Genomic DNA, 14,695 nt, shown 5'->3' on the forward strand with positions numbered 1-14,695 from the left:
AAGTTTTGATTTTAATAACTATTTCTCCCCGATACTCCTTCTCCTTCCTTATAAAAACCCAATCAACTCCCTCTTTTCCAATTTTTCCTTCTCCATTCTTCTGCGTTTATTCTTCTTTTGCTTCTTTGGCATTTCCTTTCTTCTTCTGTTACTGGTGCCCAAAACCAAAAGAAATCAAAAGTTTAGATTTTTTCTTTTCGAATAAAGCTATCTACCAATATGGCAGACACTACCCCTTCCCCATGAAAAAGTTGGACATGTGGTCATGCTTCAACCATTCATTTGCTTTTAAATTTTTTAAAACTTTTTTTCATTTAATTGCGTTTTTTATAGGACATTTAAATATTTAATTGCATTATTTATTGGTACTACAAACCCACATAATCGTATATTAAGTTCATGTATTGTTCTTCTCAACAACCACTCATGTATTGTTATTGTAAATTAGGATTTATATTATAGATTAAATCGGTATAATATTACATAAATTTATAAAAAAGTGTACAATATTATACATATTTGCATAAAAATATATAACGTTATAGACATTCATTTTGTTTATAATATGAATCTATTTTATCTTGATAGTATAATGTAAACTAATAATTTTTTATTATTATTATTTTTAACAATTAATAATAATATTCCATTGATTTTTGATATATCATAATGAAAGTTATGATATAGAAAATACATTTGAATGATGGTCTTTATATTTATTTAAATTATTTTAGTTAGTTTTACTATTTATATTATATTTATCTATATTTTAAATAACTATTAAATTAATTATGATATCATCACGGTTTGACCTCGGTCCGAACTCGAAAATCTTGAATCTCTTTCTTCTCTGGTTCTTTGAATGGTCCGGATAACCCCACTATTCTATTTTGTTCCAAAATTCGGCCTGTACCAACGTTCCGGCTGAAATTTCGTCATTCCGAACAGAATATGAATTTTTGAGCTAAATGAAGAATGTGTTTTCACTGAGTAGCTTCTTTTGGATTTGATGGTGCGGACGTTAGAAAAGAAAACCAATTAAAAAAAAAAAGTTGAGCGAAGAAGATGAGACGAAGGAGGAGTGTTATATAGATTTGTAGACACTTGAGTAGTCTGAGAAGATGAATGAAAAGAGTTTAAAAAAAAAAATGAGATGACATTTATGACACTTGAGAGGGGTAGAAAGGAAGTTTCTAGGAAGGTGCTTCCTTTATAATGCCATCACATGCCTTTTTATTCACAAAACTGCCATTACATCAATTTATAAAAAAATATTTCTTTTAAATAAATAATCAAATAATCATTTTTAAATATTTTAGCTTAACAATAACAGTAAATAAATTCCAACATAAAAAAATAGTAAACAAATAACTTTATTTCAATTCAGAGAGAAAAAAAAAAAAACCTTATTTCTGCCCAAAAATAGTAGAAGTAATAACCATATTATTATTGTTTAAAGTCTAACGGAAATACACAAAAAAAATTGCATCTCATTCATTGTTTTGTTTTTGTTTTTTGTTTTTTGTTTTTTTAAGTAATTGCTTAAATTCTTCATTCATTATTGGAATTTTTTTCATAATCAATAATTTTCCCTTGCATCGCATAAGTTAGCGACTAGTTTCAATATATAATAACCACCATTCTATTAATTTCAAACGTGTCCTTGTCACATTATTCAATTAGTTTAATGTTCTACACTAATTCACATGGTACCTCACTTGGGCCACCAGGCCCACCACAACACAAAAGGAAAAGGGAATGTGCGAAATTTTGGGCAAAGAATTTGGCTGTCTGTAAACTTATTGAAACCCAATTCTAGTATTTTTACCATACGTATCGACTTTTTCACTTACCAAAAAACCTACAGTCTTTACCTTTAAAAAAAAATCTACAGTCTTTCGCATGGCACCTCAGTTGGGCCCATCACAACACAATAGGAAAGGAGTTCAAAGTTTTGGGTAAAAAATTCTGTGTCCATAGGCTTTTTAAACCCAATACTGCTACAGGCACCAAATTTTTTTCCCAAAAAAATTTCACTTACATTGCACCTCATTTGGGCCCACCAGAACATAAAAAGTAAAAACAAAAGGACCTTGATTGTCTCACATTTCTAATTTCTACGCTTCATACACACCACCACTACACACCTGATGTTCATTTGTAAATGTGAAATAACAGTTCTTTCAAAGGAAAAGGGGAGGAAATATTTGGTCACTAATTCATAGACTTATTGAGACCCTTATTGATAATGACTCTTTTAATTTCAAATATATCATTGTCACTTTTTTTTTTTTTTTTGAGAAAAAAAAAATAGCAAGATTTTATTTCAAGATAGTGTTGGCTTGTATAGTGGGAAAGCGCAGTCTACCACAGTCTTATTCATACCTATTCATTCTCTTTAACAAACCCAGCTCTAGATCCTAGGCATCACGATTACATCTTTTTCTTTTTTGGGTTTTGGGTTTGGAAGAGAAGGAATGGGCGGTTGATTTGAAGGGCAGGTTGATAGAAATCATTGGGCTCAGAGAGGCGCAACCACCCAACCATGCACACAATCTAAACTCTCTTTTTGAAACTGTTAATAGTGTGAGGAAGAAGAAGGAGAAGCAAAGCCCTTAGGATAGAAAGACTGGAAATTCATTAATAAAAGCAATATGAATCACTTTTTTTTTATAATTTAATAAAAAATCTTGAAATTACATTGTTTAAGAAAGTGTGTTTTAAGAAATAATGGATCTTCTCAATCCAAAGTAATATATTGCTTGATACATTGAGCATGCATGTTTTGATAACAATATGAATCACTTTTACTTTTAAATTATAGATTTGAGAAAAATTAATCAAATATTATACAACAAAACGCACATTATATTACGTGAGTGACAAGGAACAAAATACACAAAAATAGTCAATCAACTCAATTCATAAAGGAACCAAACACAAGCTTTATTACTTATTATTAACACGAAGCATATATATAATCACACCCCTAACCAATATTAAGGGCAAAAAGAATATACAGAGTACATATATAATACAAGCAATATTTATAAGCACCACCTCACTCACATACACTGAACACTCCAAAATTGAAAAAAAGAAAAAAAAAAAGAGAGAGAGTATTTTATATGATAATATCTCAGTTTCAAAGCACTCAGAAAATCTAGTGCCAGAGGAGGGTAATGAGAGAAATCAACAATGAAGCACAAACAAAGGCACCGGAATATGGCACCGGAATTCCAGCTCCGACGTCCATCGCCGGCAACGGTGCGAGCTCGCTAGTTTTCGCCGCCACTGAGATAAGTGACACTGACACCACTAGGGCTATGAAGAACACGCCTCTGCATATGCTAACGTGCGCCATTTTCCTCACAAAAACACTCTCTCTCAGACACAAACAGAGATTTTTAGTTTATGTTGTCGAATAATAATGTAATAAAAGCTTGGTTCTTTTTATAGGCGTGGCTAAGGTTGTTTTTTTACTCTTTTATTTTTTTAAATTTTAATTTTAATTTTAGTTTTAAGTTTTAGTTTTTGCTTTTTGGTGTAACGTCTGTTATTTTTGAGTCGTGTGGGACCCGCGAAGAAAGTTGACGTGTCAGCCTTACAGTGGCTCCCACCAACGGCTATTTTTGGGGTTATGTTCAGGTGCTTTGTAGCGTTGTATGAGCACCACTATCTGGATCTCATATGAACCGCGGATATGAGAGATTGGGCTAATCAGACGGTGATGAAGCTAAGGAGAACATACTACTGAGAAGTAGGGGATTGGAAAATGGGATCAAACGAGTTTGTCAGAGCAAGCGTGACTTAACCGCAATGACAGAACTTTTTTTTTCTAGTTGTTGACACGTGGCGGAAGGTGAAGGGGGACCAATGGAGACTTGACTTGAAACTCCACCATTTTACTTTGAATACTGAAATTTTCACCAGCTAATTTCTCCTTTTTTTTTTTTTTTTTTTTTTTTTTTTTTTTTTTTTTTTAGAATATTGAAGTGAAATGTAACTTTTTGAGAAATATAATTATTTAAGCATAGTTTTATAAATGTATAAAATTTATTTTATTTATTAGACTTTAGTACATTGTTGTAAGTTCTAATTAGTTCAACTGATAAAGTATCTTGATGTTGAATAAAAGATTTTCGCTCAAACAAGTTTGGTTTTGCTTGAGTGAAATTTTTTGGGCTTGAATATCTTCTTCAATAAGCATCACACAGCATAGAACCCAAACTCAAATACACTGAAATTCAACCCTTGGGCTTGGATTATCTCCTATAGTATAAGTTATCAATTCGGTCATATTTTGGGTTAAGGATCAAGGCACCAAATGGCTTGGAAAGTCATGAAGATTTTGGATGGGAGGAATAAGGAGCTTTGTCCTCTCAGTTAGGATAGTGTCTAGTATGATAATGATCTGCAGGCATAGTAGGCTTAAACTAAGATGCATTGGGCCTCATGGATTGATCCATGAGACCTCCATACTAAAGATGAATATTACATTCTCATATGATGGAAAGGATGAGAAATATGAATGAAAAGAATAGGTAAGGACAAAGGTGATATATGATATCAATACCAACAAAGATTTTTGTGGTTAGTGCAGCCACTGTCCTTAAGAACAAAAATGTTGCAAAAATATTTAGGAAATCACATATCTTGCTTAGTTTAAGCTGGTCAATTGGAGTGTTCACAGAATTGTTGTTTTGAATTGACTTGAAGGACAGCAAGAACCATTTTCCTCAAAATAAGAAATTTTCAACAATTTGGATGTAGTTTACAATGTGAGTGTAACCTTTGGCTTAGGCTTTCTTTTTCTCATCACAGTTTACAAATAATCACTTACAACAATGCCAAGTCAACGGACAGAACTGGCAGAATAGCAACACAAGGCATAACTAACTATTTAAATTAAATTTTATATGGACTCTTTTTGAACCTTTTGTCTATTTAATGGCACTACAAATGAAGAATGTGCTAGGCTCCATTGCCAGTTTTGCGAAGATTCTTTAGGCTCTGTGTCAACCAAATTGCTGTTTCTCTTGATGACACAAATTCTTCACCAAATGGTCTTAACAGGCCTGCAAGTTCGTCAAATTTTTCCTGCTTAAGTAAATTTGAACAAATCTCTAGTAGCGATTCTAGAGCTTCCGCTCTTTGATGGCTTTGTGGATTCAACTCAATCCTTGTTTCATCACCATGAACCAAAGTCAGCTTACTCATTGATGAGATGTCACTAGCATCTCCATTTGGTTCGTATATATCTTCTTTCACTGTTTTCTTACAAGAGATAAGGCTTTTGTCATTTACGTCAAATTCATTCTCACATGGAACTGCAACTTTACTCGCTAAAGATGCATTTCCCTCAAGAGCATCTATCAGATATGAATTTGTATTTATTGTAGCATGTAAACTTGGCACCACACCACTATCATATTTGTTAATTTTCTCTGATTCTGAACCTGAAAGGCAACCACTGGCAGCTTGATATGCATACGTCGATGTTGCCATTTTCTTATGATCTTTATCACTGCCACTACCACCCATTATATCAGCTTTTATGACAACTAACTGTTCCTCCTGCATCGTCAGTGAGTGCTTAGAGGCCAATTCTTGTTTCCTGTTTTCTGGATAATCTGTAGCCATATGCATCCAGGCAGATTCTGAGCTGTCATTTCCAATTAGTTCAACAGAATTGGAGATTACTCCAAAAGCCTTTTCTGCTTTAGCTGTTATCTCAGAACAGCTAGTAGTCTCAACTATTCTTGTCTCAACTTTAGTTTCAACAAAGCCAGAGGGGTGGGTTTCATATGCTGGTGCATTACTGAATGCATGTGCATTTCCTACCTGAACACTTATTGGTGACTTTGCCTTTCTACCCTGGGTGTCTTTTCCAATACTAAATTTGTTAGACATTTGGGTTCCTTTTGGTCTAATTTGGCTGCTGAGTTCAGACTTCACTGGTAGAAAAACAGGAGATATATTGTGGCATTGAGCAAGGTATGGTTGTAGATGTGGATGCCTCAACAGCTCTGCTGCCTAAAATGCAGTAACATGAAAGTATCAGGTCAATTCATTGCTTTCAGAAAGGTAACACATAGAGTTTGGCCATTTGAACTCACTGTTGGTCTGTGTTCTGGGTTCTTTCTTAGCATGCTCTTGATTAATTGTTTCCTGCAGTCCAAATTTCATCCAATTTTAGTTGTAGAATTATCTTTGCTGTATGTCTATGCTTGTAGACTCAATCATTTTGTGTCATATATACTGAGTGCTTGCAGAAAAAAAAAAATCCTAAAATTCACTTACAATGTAGAAGAATACACAATTGGAAGTGGTGACATAATTGATCGTTTTATTTTGTTAATAAGTCCAGCCATATCCTGTTTCATAAAATTGGCAATACTCTGATTTACTTGTTTGGAAGCAATTGAAAAATATAGCTCAGGATTCTACCCCATCACATATAAAGTTGATAATTACAGGTCAAGCCAACACTTACAGGAGCTTTAAAAGCAGGTTGATGTGCAGCTATCTCGAACATGCAGCAACCTGTCACATTAGCAAATGTTATTTCTAGGATTGAAATATTACCGTGTTGTCATCCATGACCAGAAAATAATGTCAACAGATATTTATAACCTAATGACCATATATCCGATTTGTATCCATAGGGTATATCTGCGAGAAGCTCTGGACACATGTAGATGGGAGTTCCAACAACCTACATATATATGTAGTACAATACATTGGTTAGGGATTAGGAGTCAGATTTCATCTAGAACTTTTAATTTAAGAAATTAACTAATTGAAAACAGTTTTTAGGGTAAGAAGAGAATCATTAGTTAATACAGAAAGAGGTTCTCATTCTTCCAAATATAGCTAAAAACAACTCTTAAAGAAGTTCTGCAATGTGGTGCTTTTTTACATTTGACTATTGTAAGTTTGCAAATGCCTGGACTTTTGTGTGTATAGAGATTTGCCGTTGTGGAAGCTTTGTCAAAATAAATTTTACACTCAAAAGGAAAAGTATTTTGTCAAATACTTTGTGATAAATTTCACCATACTCAATAAAATACAAAAAGGAGTTGTCAATAAAATAGAAGCTTTTATTGATGCTTAATACACTACACACACTTTGCTACACACGCCACTCACTATTTCTCTCTTGCTATTTCCCTTACACTTGTTGAATTCTACTCTTTGTAGGAACAACACATATGGACTACAACTCACTTCTAGCTATATTACTTCTACTCTGTCAAATACTTTGTGGTGAATCTCACCACACTCAAATAAAATAAACAAAGGAGTTATCAATAAAATAGAAGCTTTTATTGACGCTAAATACACTACACACACTTTGCTACACACACCACTCACTATTTCTCTCTTGCTATTTCCCTTACACTTGTTGAATTCTACTCTTTGTAGAAACAACACTTACTGACTACAACACACTTCTAGCTATATTACTTCTTGAATACAATATTTCTATCTGATACATTATACATTCGGTAGCTATCTTTATATAAAGATTACAAAAGAGACAAGAAGACAAAGTATAAATGCTTTCACCTAAAAGCTATTCTACAAAGTTGCAATTGTTGAAATCATGGAGAAAGAAAAGTCAAAGAAAGAAGCTCTTTACTTATCAGAACTTAGCCTCCCACGTTATTAGCATTCTTCAAAATTTCTCCATACCTTAGTTGTAGTCACACATGCAAAACATTTGACAGATTTTACTGCCGGCCTAATGTTGTAGAGCCGGTGGTGACTGCTACAGTGTGAGGAGAATTAAAGCCTATTTCTTGAAAGCCACAAAGAACTCAATGTAAATGGCTAGCCACAATTATATAGTATGTATGCTGTTATTGTTGACTTCTTGAACTCATAATTCAATCTGTTAAGCTCTCAATTGAATCTAATAAAGTATTTTTATGCTACTGGGCTACTTGGAAGAACAGAATAATCTCATTTCAAGTGTCCTCAAAAACTCAAAGCAATGTAATTGTATCCTCATGTGGTGCCTCAAAACTCAAAAGTGAGAGGTGCTTGTGTAAAGTAGATGGCTTCAAATATTATAGTCATCTCTATCCATTATCTACCTTGATGTGGGCTCTAATAGGAGTCGCTCAAAACCTGGAACCATTTTAATTAAATCAATTCTAACTTTTTCTGTCAATCTCCTGTCAGACAAATATCATTCCATTATAACATTTTCCCTCTTGTGATGCAGAAATTATAATTATAAGTGCAATATGAATATTAAGTTAATATCAAAGATTGCAGCCAATGCACCAATACCATTGGGAATCAAAGAAGAAAATCAGCCATTACCGAGGAAGCAAGGTCATCTTTGTCAAGCAGTTTTGCAAGTCCAAAGTCACCTGTAAATATAATGTGAGATCAGTATTGTTCAAAGACAAATGAAAAAAAAAAAAAAATCTTGTATATAAAAGATTCTTGTCTTTGCCTTCTCACCTAGCCTGATGTCTTTGTTTTTTGTAAGGAATATGTTGGAGCACTGAAGGTAGATGATAAAGTTAGTTATGGCAGGAAGACATTCTGGTCTTAATAACTGATAGTAGCTAGAGGCTCGTACCTTTAAATCCCTATGAATAACACGATTGGAGTGGAGGTAGTTCACCGCTACCAACAGCTGGGTCAGCCATTTACAGAGCTTCTGGATAAAAATGTAGAATATTGTGTGCATCAGGTGCAAGTTATCATATGTAATTATACAAATGGACTTCCATTTCATGTAGATCTTTTATGTTCCCTACCTCTTCAGGAAGACATGTTCCCCTAGCTTTTTTTATCATCTCAGCCCTGTATGATCAGAATTAGAAAGTCATAGAAAAGTAAGTATACAGGCCTCTATGAGTAGAAAGTTTGAAAAAGAATCTTTTGTTCCTGCATTGGCTATGCTTTATATTATCAGGAAAAAGGAGTTCATAAAACAAGGCAATATGCTGGGATAAAAGCAAATGCCATGTCAGATTTCAATCACCAATGGGCAATGGTCCTCAACTTTCTTAGGATCCAGCAATTAGATACCTGGTATACTAATTTTAGGTTTCAATAAGTTATACTTACATATCTCCTCCCTCACAGTAACTTGTCACAATGCATGCATAGCTTTCCTGTAACTCACAAACCATAAGAACCAATATCAAAATTAAATCCAGGGTCTTTCAGGTCATGATTTTCCAATTATAAGGTTTTTTTAGACTCAAGCAAATGACATGAACAAATATAATCTGTTTTCTGATCATGGGGGAAAATCATAGAAGTAACACATTGTTGATAGATTACCTTTTCCACCCATGCATCTTTGTACTCCACAATATATGGGTTATTTAGCTTTGATATCATCTCCATCTGCAGCAGGATCAGAGATTAAAAGTTACACAATTTTCTTTTATGTATCTTAGATATAGTAAGCAAGCAGATCTTTTCTGTGGTCTGCTTATATTTGTTGGATATGCAGTATTGCACATAATCAGTGCTCTACATTTGTTAATTGGTAATATGAAAAACGATTTTACTTTTAAATAGTAATTAATTTTTCTTACAAACAAAACATTCTGTGGTAATTTCATGTCAAATAGAAAGGATTGAATCTTGAACATAGTTGAACAGGATCTATTCTATAAGCTCATACCTCTGTCCCTTTAACCAGAAAAATGGAGCCCCTCCAAATTAGGAAAACTTTTCCACTAAAATTATGGGCCTAATTTTACTGCATGCTATTTACCTTTTTCCACTGCCCTCCCCCTCCCTTAAACCCCCTCAACCTCTGATGTGAGCTACACAATCCAAGTTTCTGGTGCAAGACCAAGAAACTTTACCATCTTTGAAATCATAGAATAATTTTTTTCATGGCCAAACTTAAAAGATCAAGAAGTAACTTTCATTACATCTGTCCTCTAAAGGAAACTACTTCAGTCAATGAAATTTGGATGGAAGAAGGAATTTAGTAGGAAAATTTCCAAGAGGTAGAATAGTTTATTTGCCTTCCATATGTTCACATGCAAAATGAATTTTTTTTTTTTGTAGATTTTGATTGCACAATTTCCGTTTTTCTTTTTTCTCAGAGAAAGCATCGGCATAAACATGCTAAAAATGTGAGAGATAGAATAACCATTGGGAACAATGTTATATTATAAATATATGTTAGAACATGGCACTTAGTAATAAAACTATGAGATAGTTTTAATGGCACTAATGATTATAGAGAGCCAGGATGTATGATGTAGGGGTATATACTATATAGGTTGTATAATGGGATGTATGATGGGATAATGTGAAGATGTTTACATAATTACATTAAAAGATCACTTAGTATCCAAATGAATAATTTCAAAATTTCAAAATTGGTTTCCAATATTATATATTCACATGGTGTGCGTATATCATATACTTATGTTGCCCCCCTCAACTCAAATCATGGCTCCGCCACTGTATATACTTAACAATAGTGACATAGTTTATGCATAAATATAGCAAAATATTAGAACAATTTTGCCAAAAACCAAAACTAAAGCATTATTAATTAAAGGGTAAACAGCACAACCAAAAAATTTAAATAGTATGCAGAGTATTCAAAAGGATAATAACCTCTTGATGTGCTGTACGCTTGAATTTCTCTGTTTGTTTAGCCAGACGAATCTTCTTTAAGACATACCTAAAATTACCGATACAATAATGAAAATGTATAAACACCAAAAAGAAAAGTAACTGTGGAATTATAATTAACATATACTAGTACAGATGTTATTAGGAATGACACTTTTGTGGTGAAGACATGTTTGATCAATGATTATGAGAGAATTATGGATGAAATAAAAGATGTTTGGCCTAATTACCCACAAAATAAACAAAAGGAATAGTCTTAGGCATCCTAATTCCTAATCATCATTAAAGACATCAATTTTTCTTATAAACTCCTGTGTAAAGTTTTTGTTAAAGACTGTTAAGAGTTATATGCTTTTTTAAAGTACAGAATCTGCCAAAAAAATCCAGAACACAAGGAAGAGAAGTTCTAAAAGTGAATTTTCTTACTTCTTTCTCTCAATTTTGTGAAGGACTAGAAACGCAGCTCCAAATGTTCCTCTCCCAATCTGCTCTAAAACTTCATAATCGCCCATCTTTGATGTTGTTTCCTCTTTCTTCATCTCCATGAGCACCTCCAGCACTCAAGAAAGTAGAAGAAATCCCAGCTATGTTCAGTGGCTACTCCACACCATGCACAGCATATAAATGTCTAGAAGGCCACCGTGTCATTAAATTGAATTTAATACCTTCTCAGAAATCTATTTCGTTGCAGCAATAGAAGTCACAGTAAAAGCTGAGTGGTACGGCGATCATAAAAAGGATTCATGAAATAGCCATGAAAAAGCAAATAGCATTGAATACTATATTTACAAATCAGACAGCAGTAAATAAAGACCACCTAGAAGAAGAAGAAGAAAAAATCTGCCCAAAGAATTCTTTGAATTTTCAAAGCTTAAGAAAACTGTGAAGTTTGGGAAGAAATGGATTGAAGGAAAACAACCAGATGAATGTGAATTAAAGTTTGAGAAGGAGAGAAGATTTTTAAGACTTTGCAAAAAGTTCTAGTGAGTCAAGTATGCAAACCACTGTTTGAAAGCCAAAGTCACACTTCGCTTTCACATTGTTGTATTTGGGATATCATTACTTTAGTGTGGTTGGTATGTCACTGTCTCTCGGTCTAAAAAATCTCATCCATTTTTTGACTTTTCAACAGGTAGAGATGTGCTTGGAACATAGAGAATTTGATGGGAATTGGCCAAAGCCTAGGTACTTGTGGGCTATCTAGAACTGTTGCATTAATCATGGCTTGTCATTTGCGCAACCATTGATGGCCAGTAGCTAGACTTCTCAGGTTCACACGAAAGACCCACCAAGACATCTTTAAGAAGAATACCAAAAGAATGGGCTGTCAGATCAAGCAGAGGAAATCCTATAGGTTGCGTTTGGGAACTTGGATTAGGATTTGGATTTGGATTTGGATTTGAAATTAATAGAGTGATTTCAAATTCATTGATTTTAAGAGTTATTTCAAATGCAAGTATCTTAAAAGTTTAAAATCTTAGGTAGATTTATCAAATCCAAATCTTTGACATTTTTTAAACTTTTCAAATAAGTTATTTGAATTTTAATAACTTAAATCCAAATCCAAATGTCCAAATCATATCATCCAAACACACTAGAGCAAAATATAAATTTATATTTCCAATATGAAGGATTTGAAATATAAATTATTCTCAGTGCCATTGCTTATTATATGAAACAAAATATAAATAAATCCCAAGGTTATAGAAAGCACCAGAGCATTTTATATATATATATATATATATATATATATTGAGGGGGGTGGGAGACATTAGTATGTTTTTCCCTTTACTCCAAAGAATTGTCAGTGTTGGAAAAAAGTAAAAAGGGTAACTTTGATAACAGCTGTAGTGTTGAGAAAGCACTATGAGAAGTTCACTTACACCACTTGCAAGTTCACACGCACACAAAGCATCAAAAAGTACTACTATAAAACTATAAAATTACCAGAGCCTAAACAGAAAGGCATTGATTAGAAATTCCCAAATTTAGCTTATTTTAACTGAAACATACAAAGCACATGCTGTTTCCATCATAAAAGAACAAACTTTCACACAGCTTTAGATAAATTGACAATTTTTCACTTGCATCTGCCATTTTATAGCATGCTTACAAGTTACAACTCGCCAGTTTTCTCTGAGAAGCTTCAAACTATTCTTTGGTAGCATAAATCCCCACCTGCAGCTATGGTCTCATCAAGAATGGCCATGAATTGGTGTGAACCAGATTAATAAATTCTTCACGTCTTCACTTGAAAATCTTCAATGTCATCCTCGGTGACCTGTTACCAAAAAAACAATTAACTTTGATGCATGGTCTTCATTGTTTCGTTGCTTTGTTCTGAATATCTTGACAAATTACAATTCAGATTGTGTATACCAAGAAACCTGAAAACAAATGCAGAAGTAAGATATATGCTTCATATCTTAGTCAATCCATCAAGCAACAGCAATTTATAGCCAAATATGTGAATGAAGCAGCCTATAAGAACTCACAACATCATCAATCAACAACAAAGACTGATCATGAATTGTGCTTTCGTTGCTATCACCAATACAGCATTTGAAAGTCAGCTGAAATTTCGCTTTTGCTTCCTGCAAGTAGAAAAGTGAAGCACAATATCAATGTATACGCATACATATCATGTTTACATACATGAATATACATGTAACAATCACTGAATCTATAATGAAGACACCAAAATGGTTAGTTAATTATAATTATGGTTCCTTGTAATCACTTATTAGACCAATTTGACCTATTAAACCTCGGATTTGGAAATCAACGCACATCTACACAACACACTTATCCAATCTACATAATGCGGGGTATCACAAATCACAATAACCCGAACAAGAAATACAGTATATTGGTCCTTTCCCAATTTGCTTGCCAACGGAAACAACCTCCAACTTCCATATTGTAAACAAATATAATAAATGCCTAACATATATATCATATTTAAAAATTAATCTTGTCATTACCGTTAGAAATCAAACAATAGTTGTTTTTTCTTTGATCAAAATTTACAAATCAATTAGGGTCACTGCTTTTGATTTTTGAAAGGACCAAGATTAAAAATTTCTGGGAAATCCAACAAAACCCAGAATGAATAATAAATAATTAAAACCACCAAGGACTTGTAGTAGCCCTTGAATTCAATTTGAAACCTTAAGAGTATCACATTAAACTTTAAAATTTCACACCAACAAAGACCTTACCAAGCACAGAAGGAAAATAAATATTGAGAAACTTATGTATTCACCTCATAAAGGTGTTCTGGGAGATTCAGTCATACCCTACTGGTTCTGATGAGCATAAATCATTCTACACTTCTAACTGTTCCAATTAGCTAAAAAACTATCTTTTTCACAAGTTAGTTGGATCATAAATTCCCATCCCCTCCATAATGTGTTCAAAGGGTTAGAGTAGGTTCATTTTAGGATACACATTACCAACCCATTTTTCCTCACTCACCAATCACCATAACTCTTCACTGAATCAATCACTTGTTCATTGAAAGACCTCCCTAGTTTATCAATATATATATATATATATATTTTTTTTTTTTCCTTTCCTTTCCTAAGGTACAGAAAACGATGTTGTTTGGCATGTGACATAACACGATATGACTTGCTAGGTAATGTTTTTAATACTAGTAGTATGGTCTCAAAAAAAAAAAAAAAGGTACAGACTGATTTATAGTGGCTGAGGGACCAAAAGTTGTAACCATGAATGCATATTTTGGCTTTTTGCTTTTGCTTTTAAAAAATAACACCACTAGCCACCCCTAACTTCCCCTAAGCTTAGGATAAATTATCAATATATCATAGTAAGAGCTAAATTTATTTAATTTTTTGATAGGAAGTACATCAGTTTTATTCATGAACGGAAATAGAAACAGAAACAGAAACAGAAACAAAAACTACATCATAAGATAACACGTGTGTTAAGAAACATGGTTCCTCTTCAATCTAAATAATGAAGTTATCTAAATTTTTTTTTTACTTAATTTAGTCATCCTATAGAGACATCCTTTTAACACACGCGTTAGAGATTT

The 14,695-nt window shown here is 33.2% G+C and overlaps 1 protein-coding gene across 3 annotated transcripts; it reads right to left on the reverse strand.

Annotated features, from left to right (window-relative positions):
• Nucleotides 1-4,718: 4,718 nt before the first annotated feature.
• On the reverse strand, nucleotides 4,719-11,665 carry LOC115975762 (serine/threonine-protein kinase Nek6). 3 transcript variants are annotated; one of them, XM_031096732.1, is made up of 14 exons: nucleotides 11,301-11,664; nucleotides 11,062-11,196; nucleotides 10,618-10,684; nucleotides 9,313-9,378; nucleotides 9,094-9,140; nucleotides 8,781-8,826; nucleotides 8,600-8,680; nucleotides 8,479-8,521; nucleotides 8,335-8,384; nucleotides 6,637-6,718; nucleotides 6,497-6,546; nucleotides 6,304-6,377; nucleotides 6,120-6,171; nucleotides 4,719-6,036 (listed from the first exon to the last, which is right to left on the reverse strand). In XM_031096732.1, the coding sequence occupies exons 2-14, from the start codon at nucleotides 11,178-11,180 to the stop codon at nucleotides 4,975-4,977; spliced, it is 1,839 nt and encodes a 612-aa protein (XP_030952592.1). In that variant the 5' UTR covers nucleotides 11,181-11,196; nucleotides 11,301-11,664; the 3' UTR covers nucleotides 4,719-4,974. The 3 variants fall into 3 exon arrangements, with proteins under 3 accessions (XP_030952592.1, XP_030952601.1, XP_030952584.1); XM_031096741.1 differs by having other exon boundaries at nucleotides 8,600-8,677; nucleotides 11,062-11,665; XM_031096724.1 differs by having other exon boundaries at nucleotides 11,062-11,664.
• Nucleotides 11,666-14,695: the final 3,030 nt, after the last annotated feature.

This window comes from Quercus lobata, chromosome 1 (genome assembly GCF_001633185.2).
Source record: "Quercus lobata isolate SW786 chromosome 1, ValleyOak3.0 Primary Assembly, whole genome shotgun sequence".
In the NCBI taxonomy this organism is placed as follows: Eukaryota; Viridiplantae; Streptophyta; class Magnoliopsida; order Fagales; family Fagaceae; genus Quercus; species Quercus lobata.